Source organism: Clytia hemisphaerica, unplaced genomic scaffold, assembly GCF_902728285.1.
Source record: "Clytia hemisphaerica strain Z4C2 unplaced genomic scaffold, Clytia hemisphaerica genome assembly, whole genome shotgun sequence".
Lineage (NCBI taxonomy): Eukaryota > Metazoa > Cnidaria > Hydrozoa > Leptothecata > Clytiidae > Clytia > Clytia hemisphaerica.
In genome coordinates, this window is record NW_027103533.1 from 266,717 (window position 1) to 287,928 (window position 21,212).

The window sequence follows — 21,212 nt, forward strand, 5'->3', positions numbered from 1 at the left end:
AAGTTATACCAAGGGACACCTAGGCTGAAACGAATCGCATTCAAACTCATACTTACCTGACGGGGAAGTAAAGCCTGATCAAGGAGGGGTTTCTTCCAGAGTGAGGCCCTCGCATTGCACTTCGCTTGGGCTGACCTCTGCGATTGCTACAAGTGTAGTAACTCGACCGTACAATTTCTGGTAGTGGGGGCCTGCGTCCGCGCTCGCCCCCTTCTCTTAAAAAAAATTGAATCAAAAAAATTTCTTCACTGATGGGGCTCGAACTCAGGTCTTGTCTGTTCGACCCCTTGCCCACCCATCAAAAATTATTTTCTCCACCTCGCCTCGAACTCAGAAGTGATGATTAGACCCCTCCCATGAAAGCTTTAGACCCCAGAAAGAAAAGAAATCATGAAAAGCCTACGACACCGGGAGTTCCCAGGCGGTCCCCCATCCAAGTACTATCCCGGCCCGACGATGCTTAACTTCCGTGATCGGACGAGAACGGGTGTTTTCATCGTGGTATGGACGTAGACATTGGTAGTGTTTCTATGGGGGTCTGATCACTTGCAGGGGATGGAATGACAGTAGAGAGTATAACTTTCTCTAGGGTTGTATTTTGAAGCTAGGGTTAGGGTTAGGGTTGTGTTTGAAACCAGAGGTTCAAAAAATAGACAAGTATGGTTTGTTTTTTAAGAGATTTGTGGTCTTAAAAAAGACCGTTTTTGGGGTTCCAACATCAGAAGAGAGACTTAGTTCTTCTTGGCTGATTCTTTGTTCTTCTTGGGAAGCAAGAGAGCGTTGATGTTTGGCAAGACACCACCATTAGCAATGGTGACTCCACTCAAGAGCTTGTTCAATTCTTCGTCGTTTCGGACGGCCAATTGGAGATGTCTTGGGATGATTCTTTGTTTCTTGTTGTCACGGGCAGCGTTACCAGCCAACTCCAAGATTTCAGCAGACAAGTATTCCAAAACAGCAGCCAAGTAAACTGGAGCTCCGGATCCAATTCGAGAAGCATAGTGTCCTTTTCTCAAGAATCGGTGGACTCTGCCAACTGGAAATTGTAATCCAGCTCTGAATGATCTGGTCTTTGACTTTGTCTTGGCTTTTCCTCCTTTTCCACGTCCAGACATGATGATTTTCGATAAAGTATTCACGTACGAAGAGACACTTTCGAAGCAAAAATTGTAGTTGAATTACTTCCCACAGAAAAAGCTTATTTTTTTACGTTCAGAAAAAGGGATATAAACGCTCTTTTCTAAACCAATCAGATTGCGCCATTAAACAATAGTGAAACCGGCTCGACCAATCACAGCGCGTAATCGCATTTTTGGATTCCGTAGAATCCCTTTTTTTTATTGAAATGTTTTTTATTTTGATTTGTCTCAAAACACTGATTAGCATTTTTGCAAAGCAGTAGTTCTACGCAAAATTCATCATGTCTGACGCACCAAAAGGAGGAAAACAAGCCCCAAAAGTGGCCAAGAAAGGAGAGAAGAGAGCTGGAAAGAAAGGAGGCAAAATTGGAGGAACTGGCGACAAGAAACGCAAGAGAAAGAGACGTGAATCTTACACCATCTACATCTACAACGTCTTGAAACAAGTCCACCCCGATGTTGGAGCTTCATCCAAAGCCATGAGCATCATGAACTCTTTCGTCAACGATATCTTCGAGAGAATCGCATCCGAAGCTTCACGATTGGCTCTTCAAAACAAGAAATCCACCATCTCATCTCGTGAGATCCAAACTGCTGTTCGTCTCTTGCTTCCAGGAGAGTTGGCCAAGCACGCCGTCTCAGAAGGAACCAAAGCCGTCACCAAATACACCAGCAGCAAATAGATTTCTCCCCTTGTTGGAACCCCAAAACGGTCTTTTTTAAGACCACAAATCTTTTAAAAAACAACCTATACTTGTCTATAATTTTGTCTCCCTTCCTGCCTGCCTGAGTTTAAAAAAGTTTAACGTCAAATAATTTCTTTCTGAGAAAAGTATATTGAATTTTGGCTTGAAAAAATCTAACGTCAAATATTGTAGACTACAAATCCATGAGAAATTTCTCTGACTATTGAAAAGTCATGAAGAAAATTCTGTTTAACGTCAAATAATTTTCGAAAAATGCAAGTCTTTGAAAAGAAAAGAATCCCTTGTAATATGGCTAGGAAAATTTCAATTCTAAGATTTTTGGAAGGGTTATAATTTTTTTGTTTGGAGGGGTAGATAGGGAAAGGGTCAGGGTATGCTATGAATTAAAATTCAAAGCTTGAGATATACAAAGTAAGATTTGTTTTTTGTGAGATGTGTGGCTATAAAAATAGCCGTTTTGTTGAGTCCAAGTCAAACTTCTTAACCTCCGAATCCGTAGAGAGTACGTCCTTGTCGTTTCAAGGCGTAGACGACGTCCATGGCGGTGACAGTCTTCCTTTTGGCGTGCTCGGTGTAAGTGACAGCATCACGGATGACATTTTCCAAGAAAACTTTCAAGACACCACGGGTCTCTTCGTAGATCAAACCAGAGATACGTTTGACACCACCTCGACGAGCAAGACGACGGATGGCTGGTTTGGTGATACCTTGGATGTTGTCACGTAAGATCTTTCTGTGACGTTTGGCACCTCCTTTGCCCAATCCTTTTCCTCCTTTTCCTCTACCAGTCATTATTGCGATGTACGTTCAGTAAGCTGAATACAGAAACTGTTTGAATTTGCACTTCCAAAATTCTAGCTACCAAACAACAATTTCGAAGTACGGATGTATGTGGAAACACCTATTTCGACCAATCAGAATCGAGATTACTCAAATCAAAAAAACAAAGTTGCAAAAAAGTTTGAAGTTTGGCGGTTTTTCGCGAATATCTCAGAAACTACAAAAGCTATCAAAAAGATCTTTGGCAGAAAGATTTCAGGGCAGATGAGACGTCTTTTAAAGAAAAAATCATGAAAAAAAGATTTAAAATTGGCTGAGATATAAGCTTTTTCCCGTCGCCAACAAACACGGATTTTGTTGATTTTCAAAAAGGGATATAAACGCTGTTTTTTAAACCAATCAGATTTCACTTTCATCGACCAATCAGATTACGCGATTTCGATGTAAACATTCTGAAAACCGGGAAGCCTTTAAAAAAATTCATTCAAATTTGATTTTTGCTAGAGAATTCAAGCAAATCAAGCACTTCTACTAGAAAAATGGCTAGAACTAAGCAAACTGCTCGTAAATCAACTGGAGGCAAAGCCCCACGAAAACAATTGGCTACCAAAGCTGCAAGAAAGAGTGCACCAGCCACCGGTGGAGTCAAGAAACCACACAGATACAGACCAGGAACCGTCGCTCTCCGTGAGATCAGAAGATACCAAAAATCCACTGAATTGCTCATCCGAAAGTTACCTTTCCAACGTTTGGTCCGTGAAATCGCTCAAGACTTCAAGACTGACTTGCGTTTCCAAAGCTCCGCCGTCTCTGCTCTCCAAGAAGCATCTGAAGCCTACCTCGTCGGACTCTTCGAAGACACCAACTTGTGTGCCATCCATGCTAAACGTGTCACCATCATGCCAAAAGACATCCAATTGGCCCGAAGAATCCGTGGAGAACGTGCTTAGATCTTTCCTGATCGTGGACCAAAAAACCGGCTATTTTTATAGCCACACATCTCCTAAAAAACAAATCTTACTGTGTATATCATGAATCCCCCAAATATGACATAACTCCCCTCCCTGAGACTCAAAAAAAATCCCAGAAAATTCAAATGAATAGGCCTTTGAGTAGGATGGAAAAATTCAAAAATTATAGCAAAATTAGAAATCCCAAAGTAGGCAACAATATGGCCTTGTAAAAAAAAATTAAAAAGTTCGAGAATTTTTTTTGGGAAACTTTTCTATCTAGGGTTAGGGTTGAAGGGAATATAGTCAAGTATAAATTGTTTTTAAAAGATTTGTGGCTATAAAAATAGCCGTTTTGAAGTTCCAAAGCAAGTAGGGTGCAATTTATTTCTTGGTTGTCCTCTTCTTTGGGGTTTTCTTGGCTGGTTTCTTTGCTGCTGGCTTCTTGGCTGCAGGTTTCTTGGTGGCTTTCTTGGCTGCTGGTTTTTTAGCAGCAGAAGCTGGCTTCTTTTTGGCAGCGGTCTTCTTCTTGGGTGTAGATTTGGCTTTCTTGGCAGCAGGCTTCTTCTTTGGGGTGGTTTTCTTGGTGGTCTTTTTAGCAGCTGGTTTCTTAGCGGCGGGCTTCTTCTTGGGAGCAGCCTTCTTCTTTGGCTCGGTCTTCTTTACAACTTTGAAAGATCCTGATGCACCGGTTCCTTTGGTTGAGACAAGACACCGCTGATAACACCTCTCTTCAGAGCCATCTTGAGGTGGACAGAAGCATTGTCTCCGACTTTGTAGTTGGCTTGGATGTACTTGAGGATGGCTTGTCTTGAAGATCCACTTCTTTCTTTCAAAGCGACGATTGCAGCAGACACCATGTCGATGTATTTTGGATGCTCAGCTGGCTTTTTTGGTGCAGCTTTCTTCTTTTGTGCTTCAGACATGATTGCAATGAATTTCAAGTTTGAACGTAAAAAATTTCAGTAGTTCAGACACTTCTAACTTTTTCGTAGACTGATTCTCGATTTTCAGTTTTTTTCTTTAGAATGGAATTTTTTCCGATTTCGGACGCGAAAGTAAGCAATTTTCAAAAATGCATTTATATCCCTTTTATAAATCGTGTTTGTTGGTGACGGGCAAAGTGTAAAATAAGGGCTTTCCCGAAAAGGTATAACAAAATAAAAAACTGTTCTGGACGGGGAAATAGTTAGGCTAGGTTGGGTGAAAATTTGAAAGCAATCGGTCGAGTAGAAAAAAAGTTATTAAAGAAAAAAGAGGAAATTTCATTGATTTTTCGAAGAAATTTCGTCTTGAAAAGCAAATAACTCTGCGAAAAAAATAGCTACGGACTTGATTCTTTTTGTTAAAGTTGCTCCAAGGCCTCTGCTTTTCGGCACCATAAGCAGTTTTTCGGTGACATTATTTTTGGTTGAGGAAATCGGGTGCGCGGCAACATGGGAAAACACGGCAAAATTTTATGTTTTGAGGGGTTGTTGTGGATGTCAGAACTTGGGCTAACACTAACCCTGAGCCCAAGAAAGGGGTGTGGAGCCTTTGGAATGAAGTAAACCTTCCCTAAGAGTAGGAAAGAAAAAAGAAAATATTTTTGGGAGAGGAAAAAAAAATTTTTTCTCCAATTCTTAGGTCAGGCAGGGTAGGCGAATGTTCTCTAGGCTCTTGTTTTTGGGCTGGTTGAAAATTTTTTATGAACATGAAAAAGTGAACTGAGCAGGGAAAATAGGGAACCCTTCTAGCCAGCAACTCGCTCCCGTTTGAAAAATAAAGTCAAAATAGACAAAAATTGGTTAGGGTTAGGGTTAGGGTTAGGGTTTTAGGGTTAGGGTTAGGGTTATGTCCAAGCTTTGAAATTTTTTCTATTCTCACTTACTTTATTGATTGTTTCCCATCCATGGATCGATCCTGAGGCTTCCTACAGGCCTATGGGCCGGCCATCCACATAAAATTCCGAACCCGAACCCTAACCCTAACCCTAGTTCCCATCCTCCCTTACTTGGGGGACGTGATTACCCATCCCATTTCAAACCTGACTACCCCTCCCCCTCCCCCTGCAAAGGAAACCACAAGTCTTTATCATTCCTTCGCAGCCTGGCTGAAAAGCAAAGCCATCCTCGGTATCGCTTCTCGGCCTAATGGCTAAGATCAAGTGTAGTATCTGTTCTTATCAGTTTAATATCTGATACGCCTTCCATAGTGTTGGCTCATATATTAATCTGATTTTTGGCTTCGGGTCAAGGGAGCGAGGTTTACCTCACCCTGACCACGGGTTGCCTCGGCGTTGCACTACAGTCGAGCGCGGCCCATTTTTTATAAAAATTGAATTCACTACTACTTAAAACTTCCTCCACAGTCCTGGTGGTTATGTCTTCATGCGCGAGCGATGCGTGCGCATTTTGTTATTTGACCCGGCCGGATGAGCCCCCTATCCTTCATCCCTTCCTTGGATGCGATTTGCATTTCTGATTTCTTTAGACCACAAGGAAAGTTATACCAAGGGACACCTAGGCTGAAACGAATCGCATTCAAACTCATACTTACCTGACGGGGAAGTAAAGCCTGATCAAGGAGGGGTTTCTTCCAGAGTGAGGCCCTCGCATTGCACTTCGCTTGGGCTGACCTCTGCGATTGCTACAAGTGTAGTAACTCGACCGTACAATTTCTGGTAGTGGGGGCCTGCGTCCGCGCTCGCCCCCTTCTTTAAAAAAAAATTGAATCAAAAAATTTCTTCACTGATGGGGCTCGAACTCAGGTCTTGTCTTGTTCGAACCCCCTTGCACCCACCCATCAAAAATTATTTTCCCACCTCGCCTCGAACTCAGAAGTGATGATTAGACCCCTCCCATGAAAGCTTTAGACCCCAGAAGAAGAAAAGAAATCATGAAAAGTCTACGACACCGGGAGTTCCCAGGCGGTCCCCCATCCAAGTACTATCCCGGCCCGACGATGCTTAACTTCCGTGATCGGACGAGAACGGGTGTTTTCATCGTGGTATGGACGTAGACATTGGGTAGGGTTTCTATGGGGGTCTGATCACTTGCAGGGGATGGATGACAGTAGAGAGTATAACTTCTCTCGGGTTGTATTTTGAAGCTAGGGTTAGGGTTAGGGTTGTGTTTGAAACCAGAGGTTCAAAAATATAGACAAGTATGGTTTGTTTTTTAAGAGATTTGTGGTCTTAAAAAGACCGTTTTTGGGGTTCCAACATCAGAGAGAGAGACTTAGTTCTTCTTGGCTGATTCTTTTTCTTCTTGGGAAGCAAGAGAGCGTTGATGTTTGGCAAGACACACCATTGGCAATGGTGACACCACTCAAGAGCTTGTTCAATTCTTCGTCGTTTCGGACGGCCAATTGGAGATTGTCTTGGGATGATTCTTTGTTTCTTGTTGTCACGGGCAGCGTTTACCAGCCAACTCCAAGATTTCAGCAGACAAGTATTCCAAAACAGCAGCCAAGTAAACTGGAGCTCGGATCCAATTCGAGAAGCAAGTGTCCTTTTCTCAAGAATCGGTGGACTCTGCCAACTGGAAATTGTAATCCAGCTCTGAATGATCTGGTCTTTGACTTTGTCTTGGCTTTTCCTCCTTTCCACGTCCAGAATGATGATTTTCGATAAAGTATTCACGTACGAAGAGACCACTTTCGAAGCAAAAATTGTAGTTGGAATTACTTCCCACAGAAAAAGCTTATTTTTTTACGTTCAGAAAAAGGGATATAAACGCTCTTTTCTAAACCAATCAGATTGCGCCATTAAACAATAGTGAAACCGGCTCGACCAATCACAGCGCGTAATCGCATTTTTGGATTCCGTAGAATCCCTTTTTTTTATTGAAATGTTTTTTATTTTGATTTGTCTCAAAACACTGATTAGCATTTTTGCAAAGCAGTAGTTCTACGCAAAATTCATCATGTCTGACGCACCAAAAGGAGGAAAACAAGCCCCAAAAGTGGCCAAGAAAGGAGAGAAGAGAGCTGGAAAGAAAGGAGGCAAAATTGGAGGAACTGGCGACAAGAAACGCAAGAGAAAGAGACGTGAATCTTACACCATCTACATCTACAACGTCTTGAAACAAGTCCACCCCGATGTTGGAGCTTCATCCAAAGCCATGAGCATCATGAACTCTTTCGTCAACGATATCTTCGAGAGAATCGCATCCGAAGCTTCACGATTGGCTCTTCAAAACAAGAAATCCACCATCTCATCTCGTGAGATCCAAACTGCTGTTCGTCTCTTGCTTCCAGGAGAGTTGGCCAAGCACGCCGTCTCAGAAGGAACCAAAGCCGTCACCAAATACACCAGCAGCAAATAGATTTCTCCCCTTGTTGGAACCCCAAAACGGTCTTTTTTAAGACCACAAATCTTTTAAAAAACAACCTATACTTGTCTATAATTTTGTCTCCCATCCTGCCTGCCTGAGTTTGAAAACTTTCATGAAAAAAGTTTAACGTCAAATAATTTCTTTCTGAGGAAAATATATTGAATTTTGGCTTGAAAAAATCTAACGTCAAATATTGTAGACTACAAATCCATGAGAAATTTCTCTGACTATTGAAAAGTCATGAAGAAAATTCTGTTTAACGTCAAATAATTTTCGAAAAATGCAAGTCTTTGAAAAGAAAAGAATCCCTTGTAATATGGCTAGGAAAATTTCAATTCTAAGATTTTTGGAAGGGTTATAATTTTTTTGTTTGGAGGGGTAGATAGGGAAAGGGTCAGGGTATGCTATGAATTAAAATTCAAAGCTTGAGATATACAAAGTAAGATTTGTTTTTTGTGAGATGTGTGGCTATAAAAATAGCCGTTTTGTTGAGTCCAAGTCAAACTTCTTAACCTCCGAATCCGTAGAGAGTACGTCCTTGTCGTTTCAAGGCGTAGACGACGTCCATGGCGGTGACAGTCTTCCTTTTGGCGTGCTCGGTGTAAGTGACAGCATCACGGATGACATTTTCCAAGAAAACTTTCAAGACACCACGGGTCTCTTCGTAGATCAAACCAGAGATACGTTTGACACCACCTCGACGAGCAAGACGACGGATGGCTGGTTTGGTGATACCTTGGATGTTGTCACGTAAGATCTTTCTGTGACGTTTGGCACCTCCTTTGCCCAATCCTTTTCCTCCTTTTCCTCTACCAGTCATTATTGCGATGTACGTTCAGTAAGCTGAATACAGAAACTGTTTGAATTTGCACTTCCAAAATTCTATTTTCTACCAAATCAGAAAATTTCGAAGTACGGATGTATGTGGAAACACCTATTTCGACCAATCAGAATCGAGATTACTCAAATCAAAAAAACAAAGTTGCAAAAAAAGTTTGAAGTTTGGCGGTTTTTCGCGAATATCTCAGAAACTACAAAAGCTATCAAAAAGATCTTTGGCAGAAAGATTTCAGGGCAGATGAGACGTCTTTTAAAGAAAAAATCAAGAAAAAAAATTTAAAATTGGCTGAGATATAAGCTTTTTCCCGTCGCCAACAAACACGGATTTTGTTGATTTTCAAAAAGGGATATAAACGCTGTTTTTTAAACCAATCAGATTTCACTTTCATCGACCAATCAGATTACGCGATTTCGATGTAAACAATCTGAAAACCGGGAAGCCTTTAAAAAAATTCATTCAAATTTGATTTTTGCTAGAGAATTCAAGCAAATCAAGCACTTCTACTAGAAAAATGGCTAGAACAAAGCAAACTGCTCGTAAATCAACTGGAGGCAAAGCCCCACGAAAACAATTGGCTACCAAAGCTGCAAGAAAGAGTGCACCAGCCACCGGTGGAGTCAAGAAACCACACAGATACAGACCAGGAACCGTCGCTCTCCGTGAGATCAGAAGATACCAAAAATCCACTGAATTGCTCATCCGAAAGTTACCTTTCCAACGTTTGGTCCGTGAAATCGCTCAAGACTTCAAGACTGACTTGCGTTTCCAAAGCTCCGCCGTCTCTGCTCTCCAAGAAGCATCTGAAGCTTACCTACCTCGTCGGACTCTTCGAAGACACCAACTTGTGTGCCATCCATGCTAAACGTGTCACCATCATGCCAAAAGACATCCAATTGGCCCGAAGAATCCGTGGAGAACGTGCTTAGATCTTTCCTGATTGTGGACCAAAAAACGGCTATTTTTATAGCCACACATCTCCTAAAAAACAAATCTTACTGTGTATATCATGAATCCCCCAAATATGACATAATAACTCCCCTCCCTGAGACTCAAAAAAAATCCCAGAAAATTCAAATGAATAGGCCTCTGAGTAGGATGGAAAAATTATAGCAAAATTAGAAATCCCAAAGTAGGCAACAACATGGCCTTGTAAAAAAAAATTAAAAAGTTCGAGAATTTTTTTTTGGGAAACTTTTCTATCTAGGGTTAGGGTTGAAGGGAATATAGTCAAGTATAAATTGTTTTTTTAAAAGATTTGTGGCTATAAAAAATAGCCGTTTTGAAGTTCCAAAGCAAGTAGGGTGCAATTTATTTCTTGGTTGTCCTCTTCTTTGGGGTTTTCTTGGCTGGTTTCTTTGCTGCTGGCTTCTTGGCTGCAGGTTTCTTGGTGGCTTTCTTGGCTGCTGGTTTTTTAGCAGCAGAAGCTGGCTTCTTTTTGGCAGCGGTCTTCTTCTTGGGTGTAGATTTGGCTTTCTTGGCAGCAGGCTTCTTCTTTGGGGTGGTTTTCTTGGTGGTCTTTTTAGCAGCTGGTTTCTTAGCGGCGGGCTTCTTCTTGGGAGCAGCCTTCTTCTTTGGCTCGGTCTTCTTTACAACTTTGAAAGATCCTGATGCACCGGTTCCTTTGGGTTGAGACAAGACACCGCTGATAACACCTCTCTTCAGAGCCATCTTGAGGTGGACAGAAGCATTGTCTCCGACTTTGTAGTTGGCTTGGATGTACTTGAGGATGGCTTGTCTTGAAGATCCACTTCTTTCTTTCAAAGCGACGATTGCAGCAGACACCATGTCGATGTATTTTGGATGCTCAGCTGGCTTTTTTGGTGCAGCTTTCTTCTTTTGTGCTTCAGACATGATTGCAATGAATTTCAAGTTTGAACGTAAAAAATTTCAGTAGTTCAGACACTTCTAACTTTTTCGTAGACTGATTCTCGATTTTCAGTTTTTTTCTATTAGAATGGAATTTTTTCCGATTTCGGACGCGAAAGTAAGCAATTTTCAAAAATGCATTTATATCCCTTTTTATAAATCGTGTTTGTTGGTGACGGGCAAAGTGTAAAATAAGGGCTTTCCCGAAAAGGTATAACAAAATAAAAAACTGTTCTGGACGGGGAAATAGTTAGGCTAGGTTGGGTGAAAATTTGAAAGCAATCGGTCGAGTAGGAAAAAAGTTATTAAAGAAAAAAGAGGAAATTTCATTGATTTTTCGAAGAAATTTCGTCTTGAAAAGCAAATAACTCTGCGAAAAAAAATAGCTACGGACTTGATTCTTTTTGTTAAAGTTGCTCCAAGGCCTCTGCTTTTCGGCACCATAAGCAGTTTTTTTTCGGTGACATTATTTTTGGTTGAGGAAATCGGGTGCGCGGCAACATGGGAAAACACGGCAAAATTTTATGTTTTGAGGGGTTGTTGTGGATGTCAGAACTTGGGCTAACACTAACCCTGAGCCCAAGAAAGGGGTGTGGAGCCTTTGGAATGAAGTAAACCTTCCCTAAGAGTAGGAAAGAAAATAAGAAAATATTTTTGGGAGAGGAAAAAAAAAATTTTTCTCCAATTCTTAGGTCAGGCAGGGTAGGCGAATGTTCTCTAGGCTCTTGTTTTTGGGCTGGTTGAAAATTTTTTATGAACATGAAAAAGTGAACTGAGCAGGGAAAATAGGGAACCCTTCTAGCCAGCAACTCGCTCCCGTTTGAAAAATAAAGTCAAAATAGACAAAAATTGGTTAGGGTTAGGGTTAGGGTTAGGGTTAGGGTTAGGGTTAGGGTTAGGGTTAGGGTTTATGTCCAAGCTTTGAAATTTTTTCTATTCTCACTTACTTAATAGATTGTTTGCCATGGATCGATCGATCCTGAGTGGATGCAGGCGTATGGGCCGGGCATCCACATAAAATTCCGAACCCGAACCCTAACCCTAACCCTAGTTCCCATCCTCCCTTACTTGGGGGACGTGATTACCCATCCCATTTCAAACCTGACTACCCCTCCCCCTCCCCCTGCAAAGGAAACCACAAGTCTTTATCATTCCTTCGCAGCCTGGCTGAAAAGCAAAGCCATCCTCGGTATCGCTTCTCGGCCTAATGGCTAAGATCAGGCTGACTTCCTGAAATTAGTACCATAAGGTGTATTGAGACTGTCCGTAACCCGGTTATTCTACAATTGTGTAGTATTTAAAAATCCGGCTGGAGAGCCGGGAATAGCGAAAGAAGAAAGAAGAAACCTGCACCGGTTGGACCGGAGGTCGCACCACAAGTGCTCTTCTCTTATATCAAGGCCCTTGGTGCGGCCAGCGGTCCACTGGGACTGTCAGACTGGCCCGAGTGGGCCAGTCAAGTGAGGATATCGAGCCACTAGCTGATTTTCCGTGAGGTAAATCACTTGTGGTTCGCGGTGAAGAAACCAGACGAACCTCGGTGAGATAATTTACAAAATTGAACAATGACACTTATAAGAACGAAAAGACATAACGAAATTGAACTATTTCAATACGAAGGCATTTTGCCAAAAAACACTTTTAAACACGAAGATGAACCTTTTTTCGAATCCATTGTGTACTATGGTTTAGAGGGAAAGCTACGACAGGAAGACATTTTATCTCTGCACGTCTCTCGAAACTTAAGAGTGACCCTTCAAGTATCTGTAAATGGACGAGGGAATATTGGGGAAGTATTAAGTCTGAGCGCTCCTATCAACAACAAAGGCACAAGGCAAGCACAATACACCCTCAAGAAAACCAACATCAAGAGTCCTTCATGGACTCTTAGTCTCTTACAAGTACCTGGGAATTACAACGGAAACGAGAAAGAGTTATTGGATTTTCTTAAGAAATTCGGACATCTTAAACATATAACGCGAAACAAAATCAATTCGTTAGAGCAAGGAGAGTTCAATGGCCCGAACCTCCTTGCTCGTTACTCAATCACAAACGGCACCATGCCACCACAGTTTATCGACCTCGATGAACACATAATTGCACTGAAATTTTCGGACCCTCAAAAGTATTTCTACTGTGAGAAATCCACTGACTCTGCTCTCGGGGAGGGAGGGGAAACATTCCAATCTCTGCCTGGGAAAGTCAACCGAAAGGTGACTACTCCGGAGTTTGTGAAAAACCCAACTAATGCTGGGGAGGGAAGTGGGGTTTCGGAAACCATACCGTTACCCTCAACCGAAAAGAAGAAAGGAAAGTCAACAGAACAGCAGAAAGATCAGCAAGTTGCAAGTGGGGGTAGCGGTAAAAACAAAGTATACGGAAGCATAACCAGGAAAGCAAGAAGAAATGGAGATTATTACTATGAACTTGTACTGCCAAATCAAGGCCCAGTGATATTTAACGATCTTCGACAACTTTTAAATGGTACTCATGCGAAAGGTATTTCTAGAAAGAAGCTTATCAAATGTGACAACACAATAAAAGACATAGCTAGATGGAAAGGCAAGAAAATACCCAAGCCCAAAAGCATATTAAAGAAAAAGAAAAACAAGAAAAGTAAGACAACAACAAACGACAACGACAAACTGGAAAAAGAAAACCAACACCGAAATACGAACGACGGATTGGAAACAGAAATAAAAGACAAAGACAGATTAGAAGTAGAAAATCCTTCAAAAAGCACGAACGACGGATTGGAAACAACGAAGACAGTTACTTTCAGTCCACCACCTGCCCCTGAACCAACAACGAACGAAAACTCCGACACCATCGACTTCACAAAAGATGAGGAAATGGAAAAGGGACAGGTGGCCAAGCTATACAGCAAAGCATTTCGAACCGAACCTGAAGATCAACCAAGCCTGAAAAGAGGAAGATCCGAAACCCCACAGCCGGAGGAAAGCCAAGTAGGTGTGGTAAGTACTGGGTCGAGTGAGGTTTCTAAGTCCCCCTCTTTTCCCCGAGCTTAGTAAAGCAGATGAGGTAACTGATGATTTGTTGGAGACTGATATTACTGAGCTAAATAGAACAAGAGAGGACTATATCGACGAACCTGAGGGAGAGGACGTTGTACCAAATAAGATCATCGCAAACAACGACGTTGAAGTAGTCAAGGAAACCCAAGAATCTCAACCCATCGAACAATTTACGACCGATGAGTCTCAGAATACCAACACTACGAAGGATGCTCATAAAATACCAGATTTCTACTCAATCACTCCAGATAAAACATCAACACCAAAAAAAGAAAGACATAAAGCAGATGATCTAGCCCCAATAATGTCTTTTCTTAAACCAAAGATAAACCTAAGGATGCTTTCGGATTCTGATTATAAATTTCACTATCACGAATTGGACAACAAAAGGAAAGGAGCAGCTAGAGCGGTAAAAACTGCTAAAAGTTCACTATCACGCCAGAGACACCAAAATACTGTCACAGAAGTATCTGCAATCACTGCAAAGATGTTTCATGCCAGGCCTCACTTATTTATAAAGACTCCCAACCCCTATCGTGAAACAAAAGAACATAAACTAAATGATGAAAAATGGACGCCCAAACATACAAACTGGACACCAAAAGTTCCTTCAACTGCAAGTTTCAGTTTCGCCAGACGTCCTGCATCATTTATCCATGCACGTGACAAAAACACAGAATCACAAGTAAAGGAAACCCTGACGAAAGCCAAAGTAGATGAGGAAACAGCAAACATGGCAAGTAGAACGGGTTCTATGACATCCAATTCAACTTCAACCACTCTAAACAAAGAGTCTTTCGAAAAACTATGGCACAACTACAAGATGAATCCCTTCGACGCTGAAATCACGCCAACCATGGATAAAAACCGACTGGTCAGCTTGGGACCTGTGGTAGCACTAATGGCATCCGGCTCACCAGAATTTTTCATGCACAATGTCACAACTCTATTGTGGACATTGAATCCGAACTTAAACACCCAAACTTTCATCGGTCCTCAAGAGATCAAGGAAAAACTTGCAGCAAACCGATGTACAGCAACATTATCAAAACCTGGTCAAATGGAAATGGCCGCTTTGATGATTGAAGGTTACAAGAAACATATGAGTGACCCCAACTCAAAGCTTAACAGTGAATGTTATGATTTTTATTTAAAAAATAAAAATTATTTTGATTGTTAAAAATGGCTGTAAATATTCAAAAAAAATTTAAACAACTAAAACTATATACCTATAACACGAATGGCATGCGTGATGACCACAAAAGAATGCGAGTTTTTGCAAGCACTGTGAGTCTTCAAGCCGATGTCATTTTTTTCCAAGAAACCCATCATATGGCCTCTGACAACTGGAGTACCCATTGGCCCAAAGATCACATCTTTTGGGCTGATGGGACCTCTACTTCACGAGGATGTGCCATCTTGGTAAATCCCAAATTAACCCCTCATATCCTCTCTGAAGAGAAGGACACAGAGGGAAGGTATGTACTTTTGAAAGTTCTCCTCCTGGGGGAAATCAAAATCAATCTCGTTTGTGTGTACATGCCTGACGTTCCGGGGGACAGGGTTCTTTTTCTCAGATCCTTTTCTGAGAAACTAATCACCTTCTGCGGGACCGACCCCCTTGTTCTTGGAGGGGATTTTAACTTTGTTGAAATGCCATCCAGGGACAGGGTGGGGAGGAATATTAATCTTCCCCAATTCACAAGGGGGGTTGACGAATTTCTCAGCCATTACAAAAAACCTTGGGCTAAGTGACCCTTTTCTATCCGTGGGGAAGGGTTATAACGAATTCACTTGGTCTAATAAGGCTGGAAATACCAAGAGCCGACTCGATCGCTTTTACATCAGCTCCTCTGATGTCATCAGACCCCTCTACCTAAAAACTAAACAAAAACCATTTGACCACTCTCCTGTTCTTCTCACTTTACAAATACATAGAGAGAACCAAAGGGGGGAGGGTTTCTGGAAATTAAACACCTCTCTTCTGGAAATGCCCTCCTTTGAGGAAATCATATGTAGCATGATTGAAGTTGCTCACATATATCCTGAGGAGAATATATCTGTATGGTGGGACAGGCTGAAGGAAGTTTTTAAAGCTGAGGCAATCTCAGTGGCAAAACAAAGAAACCTCAGACTGTCTATATCCAAGAAATATCTACAGAAAAAACTAGATGACCTCCTATCTAGGTCTGCAGACAGGGATGTTCAAGCTGATCTTGCTGAAATTGTAGAAAAGCTGAACTACCTTAACCTGGAAAAAGCGCGCGGTGCACAAGCAAGGAGTGGCGTGCTCCTTGCAGAAACTTTTGAAAAACCAAATTCTTATTTTTACTCCGTTGAAAAAAAGCGCGCTGACGCCAGAAATCTCGACAAACTTAGTATCAATAATGAGGTCGTCCAAGACACTAAAAAAATCCTAGATGGTGTATATGACTTTTACGAAAATCTCTTTACCCCAGATGAAGAATTGGACCCTGATGACCGCCAGTTCTTCCTTAACCAACTCAAAAACAACTTCCCAACAGACAAAAGGGAAGCTCTGGAAAAACCCATCGACCTTGATGAGGTTAAGGACGTGATCCGAAAATTGCCTGGTGGTAAAACACCGGGAATTGACGGACTTCCTTACGAATTTTACAAAACATTTACGGAAGAACTGGCACCTGTCTTGGTCTTGCTCTTCAACCACATAATCAAATTCCAACTTATGACCGACTCACAACAAATAGCAATTATATCGCTATTACCAAAAAAGGGAGATCTCCTTAGCCTGACTAACTGGAGGCCCCTCTCCCTTCAATGTTGTGACGCAAAAATATATTCCAAAATCTTAGCAAACCGCCTAAAAGCCGTGATGGAAGACATCGTGTCTCCGGAGCAAGTGTGTGCTGTGCCTGGTAGACACATCCAGGACCACACGCTTTTAGTGCGGGAATTAATTTCTTTTTCAAATCATAAACACACTCCTCTATACATAATCTCTTTAGACCAAGAAAAGGCCTTTGACAGAGTAGACTGGGGTTTTATGTTTGACGTCATGGCAGCGTTGGGTCTACCACCGCTGTTCATTGACGCTGTAAGACCCCTGTACACTCACCCAGTTTCTAAGGTGAATGTCAATGGCCATCTAACCAAAAAAATTCCAATAAAAAGGGGAGTTCGCCAAGGATGTCCCCTCTCTATGTTTCTTTACGCCTTGGTCGCTGAGACCATTGGTTTGGCTATACAAAATGATGATGGCATCCGGGGGGCTAATGTTCCGGGGAGTCAAAGGGTGATTAAGCGAATTCAGTATGTTGATGATACTAACCCTATCGTCACGGATACTGACTCCGTTTACTCACTCTTTGACCTACTAAAAAAATACGAGTCCGGCACAGGCGCGCGTCTATGTCCATCCAAAACGCGCGGTATCTATGTCAACCATCCCTTTGATAAAAAAATATTACCCAATATTCCAATCAAATGGAACCGGACAGACACCAAAATTCTTGGTGTCTATTTTACACCCTCTCTCGAAGAATCCGCTGATATAAACTGGCGTGAGATCATTCGTAAAGTTCGAGAGAGAGTTGGTTCCTTAGCTGCCAGAGATCTCTCCCTTCGAGGAAAAATTAACATCATAAACACACTAATCCTATCAAAAGCTTGGCATGTTGCAAGAGTCTTCATGCCGAGTGACCAAAACATTAAAATTCTTATGAGCATCATTTGCCCATACATCTGGAAACCTGGGAATCAAGAACTGATAGCCAGAGAAATTTTTCAACTAAAACCTAAGAATGGTGGTTTAGGTCTTTTACCTCTTCGAGAACAAAGCATCTCTCTCCAACTTCAGGATTTTCTGAAAGTGGGGAGAGATGGAGCACCTCTTTGGACATATTTCTCCACCTATTGCATTGTCGTCTTGATTCCTTGGCGGACATTTCACAGAATTTGAAGGATGAAGGACAAAGCTCTAAAAAAGAAAAAAAAAAAAAAAAAAAAAAAAAAAAAAAAAAAAAAAAAAAAAAAAAAAAAAAAAAAAAAAAAAAAAAAAAAGTATCTGTTCTTATCAGTTTAATATCTGATACGCCTTCCATAGTGTTGGCTCATATATTAATCTGATTTTTGGCTTCGGGTCAAGGGAGCGAGGTTTACCTCACCCTGACCACGGGTTGCCTCGGCGTTGCACTACAGTCGAGCGCGGCCCATTTTTTATAAAAATTGAATTCACTACTACTTAAAAACTTCCTCCACAGTCCTGGTGGTTATGTCTTCATGCGCGAGCGATGCGTGCGCATTTTGTTATTTGACCCGGCCCGGATGAGCCCCCTATATCCTTCATCCCTTCCTTGGATGCGATTTGCATTTCTGATTTCTTTAGACCACAAGGAAAAGTTATACCAAGGGACACCTAGGGTGAAACGAACCGCATTTAAACTCATACTTACCTGACGGGGAAGTAAAGCCTGATCAAGGAGGGGTTTCTTCCAGAGTGAGGCCCTCGCATTGCACTTCGCTTGGGCTGACCTCTGCGATTGCTACAAGTGTGTAGTAACTCGACCGTACAATTTCTGGTAGTGGGGGCCTGCGTCCGCGCTCGCCCCCTTCTTTTAAAAAAAAATTGAATCAAAAAAAAAAAAAAATTTCTTCCACTGATGGGGCTCGAACTCAAGGTCTTGTCTGTTCGACCCCTTGCCCTGCCTTCTTGCCCCACCCATCAAAAAATTATTTATCCCTCCTCGCCTCGAACTCAGAAGTGATGATTAGACCCCTTTCCCATGAAAGTATTCGACCCCAGATAGAAAAGAAATCATGAAAAGTCTACGACACCGGGAGTTCCCAGGCGGTCCCCCATCCAAGTACTATCCCGGCCCGACGATGCTTAACTTCCGTGATCGGACGAGAACGGGTGTTTTCATCGTGGTATGGACGTAGACATTAGGTAGGGTATCTCTGGGGGTCTGATCACTTGCAGGGGATAGGATGACAGTAGTAGAGAGTATAACGTTCTCTAGGGTTATATTTTGAAGCTAGGGTTAGGGTTGTGTTTGAAACCAGAGGTTCAAAAAAATATAGACAAGTATGGAATGTTTTTTAAGAGATTTGTGGTCTTAAAAAAGACCGTTTTTGGGGTTCCAACATCAGAAGAGAGACTTAGTTCTTCTTGGCTGATTCTTTGTTCTTCTTGGGAAGCAAGAGAGCGTTGATGTTTGGCAAGACACCACCATTGGCAATGGTGACTCCACTCAAGAGCTTGTTCAATTCTTCGTCGTTTCGGACGGCCAATTGGAGATGTCTTGGGATGATTCTTTGTTTCTTGTTGTCACGGGCAGCGTTACCAGCCAACTCCAAGATTTCAGCAGACAAGTATTCCAAAACAGCAGCCAAGTAAACTGGAGCTCCGGATCCAATTCGAGAAGCATAGTGTCCTTTTCTCAAGAATCGGTGGACTCTGCCAACTGGAAATTGTAATCCAGCTCTGAATGATCTGGTCTTTGACTTTGTCTTGGCTTTTCCTCCTTTTCCACGTCCAGACATGATGATTTTCGATAAAGTATTCACGTACGAAGAGACACTTTCGAAGCAAAAATTGTAGTTGAATTACTTCCCACAGAAAAAAGCTTATTTTTTTACGTTCAGAAAAAGGGATATAAACGCTCTTTTCTAAACCAATCAGATTGCGCCATTTAAACAATAGTGAAACCGGCTCGACCAATCACAGCGCGTAATCGCATTTTTGGATTCCGTAGAATCCCTTTTTTTTATTGAAATGTTTTTTATTTTGATTTGTCTCAAAACACTGATTAGCATTTTTGCAAAGCAGTAGTTCTACGCAAAATTCATCATGTCTGACGCCACCAAAAAGGAGGAAAACAAGCCCCAAAAGTGGCCAAGAAAGGAGAGAAGAGAGCTGGAAAGAAAGGAGGCAAAATTGGAGGAACTGGCGACAAGAAACGCAAGAGAAAGAGACGTGAATCTTACACCATCTACATCTACAACGTCTTGAAACAAGTCCACCCCGATGTTGGAGCTTCATCCAAAGCCATGAGTATCATGAACTCTTTCGTCAACGATATCTTCGAGAGAATTCGCATCCGAAGCTTCACGATTGGCTCTTCAAAACAAGAAATCCACCATCTCATCTCGTGAGATCCAAACTGCTGTTCGTCTCTTGCTTCCAGGAGAGTTGGCCAAGCACGCCGTCTCAGAAGGAACCAAAGCCGTCACCAAATACACCAGCAGCAAATAGATTTCTCCCCTTGTTGGAACCCCAAAACGGTCTTTTTTAAGACCACAAATCTTTTAAAAAACAACCTATACTTGTCTATAATTTTGTCTCCCATCCTGCCTGCCTGAGTTTAAAAAAGTTTAACGTCAAATAATTTCTTTCTGAGGAAAATATATTGAAATTTTGGCTTGAAAAAAATCTAACGTCAAATATTGTAGACTACAAATCCATGAGAAATTTCTCTGACTATTGAAAAGTCATGAAGAAAATTCTGTTTAACGTCAAATAATTTTCGAAAAATGCAAGTCTTTGAAAAGAAAAAGAATCCCTTGTAATATGGGCTAGGAAAATTTCAATTCTAAGATTTTTGGAAGGGTTATAATTTTTTTGTTTGGAGGGGTAGATAGGGAAAGGGTCAGGGTATGCTATGAATTAAAATTCAAAGCTTGAGATATACAAAGTAAGATTTGTTTTTTATGAGATGTGTGGCTATAAAAATAGCCGTTTTGTTGAGTCCAAGTCAAACTTCTTAACCTCCGAATCCGTAGAGAGTACGTCCTTGTCGTTTCAAGGCGTAGACGACGTCCATGGCGGTGACAGTCTTCCTTTTGGCGTGCTCGGTGTAAGTGACAGCATCACGGATGACATTTTCCAAGAAAACTTTCAAGACACCACGGGTCTCTTCGTAGATCAAACCAGAGATACGTTTGACACCACCTCGACGAGCAAGACGACGGATGGCTGGTTTGGTGATACCTTGGATGTTGTCACGTAAGATCTTTCTGTGACGTTTGGCACCTCCTTTGCCCAATCCTTTTTCCTCCTTTTCCTCTACCAGTCATTATTGCGATGTACGTTCAGTAAGCTGAATACAGAAACTGTTTGAATTTGCACTTCCAAAATTCTATTTTCTACCAAATCAGAAAATTTCGAAGTACGGATGTATGTGGAAACACCTATTTCGACCAATCAGAATCGAGATTACTCAAATCAAAAAAAACAAAGTTGCAAAAAAGTTTGAAGTTTGGCGGTTTTTCGCGAATATCTCAGAAACTACAAAAGCTATCAAAAAGATCTTTGGCAGAAAGATTTCAGGGCAGATGAGACGTCTTTTAAAGAAAAAATCATGAAAAAAGATTTAAAATTGGCTGAGATATAAGCTTTTTCCCGTCGCCAACAAACACGGATTTTGTTGATTTTCAAAAAGGGATATAAACGCTGTTTTTTAAACCAATCAGATTTCACTTTCATCGACCAATCAGATTACGCGATTTCGATGTAAACATCTGAAAACCGGGAAGCCTTTAAAAAAATTCATTCAAATTTGATTTTTGCTAGAGAATTCAAGCAAATCAAGCACTTCT

General features: G+C 41.5%; 9 protein-coding genes, 7 non-coding genes and 3 pseudogenes across 16 annotated transcripts; 10 read left to right on the forward strand and 9 right to left on the reverse strand.

The window, feature by feature from the left end:
- Positions 1–48: 48 nt before the first annotated feature.
- LOC136799919 (U1 spliceosomal RNA) lies at positions 49–212 on the forward strand. Its single transcript, XR_010845634.1, has one exon. It is a non-coding gene; the product is annotated as a U1 spliceosomal RNA (small nuclear RNA).
- A 184-nt stretch (positions 213–396) lies between these two features.
- LOC136799892 (5S ribosomal RNA) lies at positions 397–515 on the reverse strand. Its single transcript, XR_010845608.1, has one exon. It is a non-coding gene; the product is annotated as a 5S ribosomal RNA (ribosomal RNA).
- Positions 516–679: 164 nt separating this feature from the next.
- LOC136799835 (histone H2A-like) lies at positions 680–2,669 on the reverse strand. The gene is made up of 2 exons (XM_067056540.1): positions 2,332–2,669; positions 680–1,165 (listed from the first exon to the last, which is right to left on the reverse strand). The coding sequence occupies exons 1-2, from the start codon at positions 2,636–2,638 to the stop codon at positions 732–734; spliced, it is 741 nt and encodes a 246-aa protein (XP_066912641.1). The 5' UTR covers positions 2,639–2,669; the 3' UTR covers positions 680–731.
- On the forward strand, positions 1,354–1,871 carry LOC136799810 (histone H2B, gonadal-like). Its single transcript, XM_067056518.1, has one exon. It carries the CDS (start codon positions 1,421–1,423, stop codon positions 1,820–1,822), a length of 402 nt encoding a protein of 133 aa, XP_066912619.1. The 5' UTR covers positions 1,354–1,420; the 3' UTR covers positions 1,823–1,871.
- Positions 2,670–2,967: 298 nt separating the features above from the next.
- Positions 2,968–3,607, forward strand: LOC136799809 (histone H3). The gene has a single exon (XM_067056517.1). The coding sequence runs from the start codon at positions 3,166–3,168 to the stop codon at positions 3,574–3,576; it is 411 nt and encodes a 136-aa protein (XP_066912618.1). The 5' UTR covers positions 2,968–3,165; the 3' UTR covers positions 3,577–3,607.
- A 302-nt stretch (positions 3,608–3,909) lies between these two features.
- Positions 3,910–4,583, reverse strand: LOC136799807 (histone H1-delta-like). The gene is given in 2 exon segments (XM_067056514.1): positions 3,910–4,277; positions 4,280–4,583. Coding segments are annotated over 2 exon segments (540 nt in total). The 5' UTR covers positions 4,503–4,583; the 3' UTR covers positions 3,910–3,960.
- A 1,109-nt stretch (positions 4,584–5,692) lies between these two features.
- Positions 5,693–5,885, forward strand: LOC136799842 (U2 spliceosomal RNA). Its single transcript, XR_010845567.1, has one exon. It is a non-coding gene; the product is annotated as a U2 spliceosomal RNA (small nuclear RNA).
- A 221-nt stretch (positions 5,886–6,106) lies between these two features.
- Positions 6,107–6,270, forward strand: LOC136799920 (U1 spliceosomal RNA). The gene has a single exon (XR_010845635.1). It is a non-coding gene; the product is annotated as a U1 spliceosomal RNA (small nuclear RNA).
- Positions 6,271–6,459: 189 nt separating this feature from the next.
- Positions 6,460–6,578, reverse strand: LOC136799875 (5S ribosomal RNA). Its single transcript, XR_010845593.1, has one exon. It is a non-coding gene; the product is annotated as a 5S ribosomal RNA (ribosomal RNA).
- Positions 6,579–7,414: 836 nt separating this feature from the next.
- On the forward strand, positions 7,415–7,932 carry LOC136799811 (histone H2B, gonadal-like). Its single transcript, XM_067056519.1, has one exon. The coding sequence runs from the start codon at positions 7,482–7,484 to the stop codon at positions 7,881–7,883; it is 402 nt and encodes a 133-aa protein (XP_066912620.1). The 5' UTR covers positions 7,415–7,481; the 3' UTR covers positions 7,884–7,932.
- Positions 7,933–8,352: 420 nt separating this feature from the next.
- Positions 8,353–8,747, reverse strand: LOC136799812 (histone H4). The gene has a single exon (XM_067056520.1). The coding sequence runs from the start codon at positions 8,710–8,712 to the stop codon at positions 8,401–8,403; it is 312 nt and encodes a 103-aa protein (XP_066912621.1). The 5' UTR covers positions 8,713–8,747; the 3' UTR covers positions 8,353–8,400.
- A 433-nt stretch (positions 8,748–9,180) lies between these two features.
- LOC136799727 (histone H3-like) lies at positions 9,181–9,705 on the forward strand (annotated as a pseudogene).
- A 306-nt stretch (positions 9,706–10,011) lies between these two features.
- Positions 10,012–10,669, reverse strand: LOC136799728 (histone H1-delta-like). The gene has a single exon (XM_067056440.1). The coding sequence runs from the start codon at positions 10,582–10,584 to the stop codon at positions 10,042–10,044; it is 543 nt and encodes a 180-aa protein (XP_066912541.1). The 5' UTR covers positions 10,585–10,669; the 3' UTR covers positions 10,012–10,041.
- Positions 10,670–17,659: 6,990 nt separating this feature from the next.
- LOC136799868 (U2 spliceosomal RNA) lies at positions 17,660–17,833 on the forward strand (annotated as a pseudogene).
- A 226-nt stretch (positions 17,834–18,059) lies between these two features.
- On the forward strand, positions 18,060–18,225 carry LOC136799922 (U1 spliceosomal RNA). Its single transcript, XR_010845636.1, has one exon. It is a non-coding gene; the product is annotated as a U1 spliceosomal RNA (small nuclear RNA).
- Positions 18,226–18,437: 212 nt separating this feature from the next.
- Positions 18,438–18,556, reverse strand: LOC136799876 (5S ribosomal RNA). Its single transcript, XR_010845594.1, has one exon. It is a non-coding gene; the product is annotated as a 5S ribosomal RNA (ribosomal RNA).
- Positions 18,557–18,721: 165 nt separating this feature from the next.
- Positions 18,722–19,205, reverse strand: LOC136799813 (late histone H2A.2.2-like). The gene has a single exon (XM_067056521.1). It carries the CDS (start codon positions 19,155–19,157, stop codon positions 18,774–18,776), a length of 384 nt encoding a protein of 127 aa, XP_066912622.1. The 5' UTR covers positions 19,158–19,205; the 3' UTR covers positions 18,722–18,773.
- Positions 19,159–19,918, forward strand: LOC136799836 (histone H2B, gonadal-like; annotated as a pseudogene).
- A 414-nt stretch (positions 19,919–20,332) lies between these two features.
- LOC136799729 (histone H4-like) lies at positions 20,333–20,690 on the reverse strand. The gene is given in 2 exon segments (XM_067056441.1): positions 20,333–20,665; positions 20,667–20,690. Coding segments are annotated over 2 exon segments (312 nt in total). The 3' UTR covers positions 20,333–20,377.
- Between the last annotated feature and the right edge of the window lie 522 nt (positions 20,691–21,212).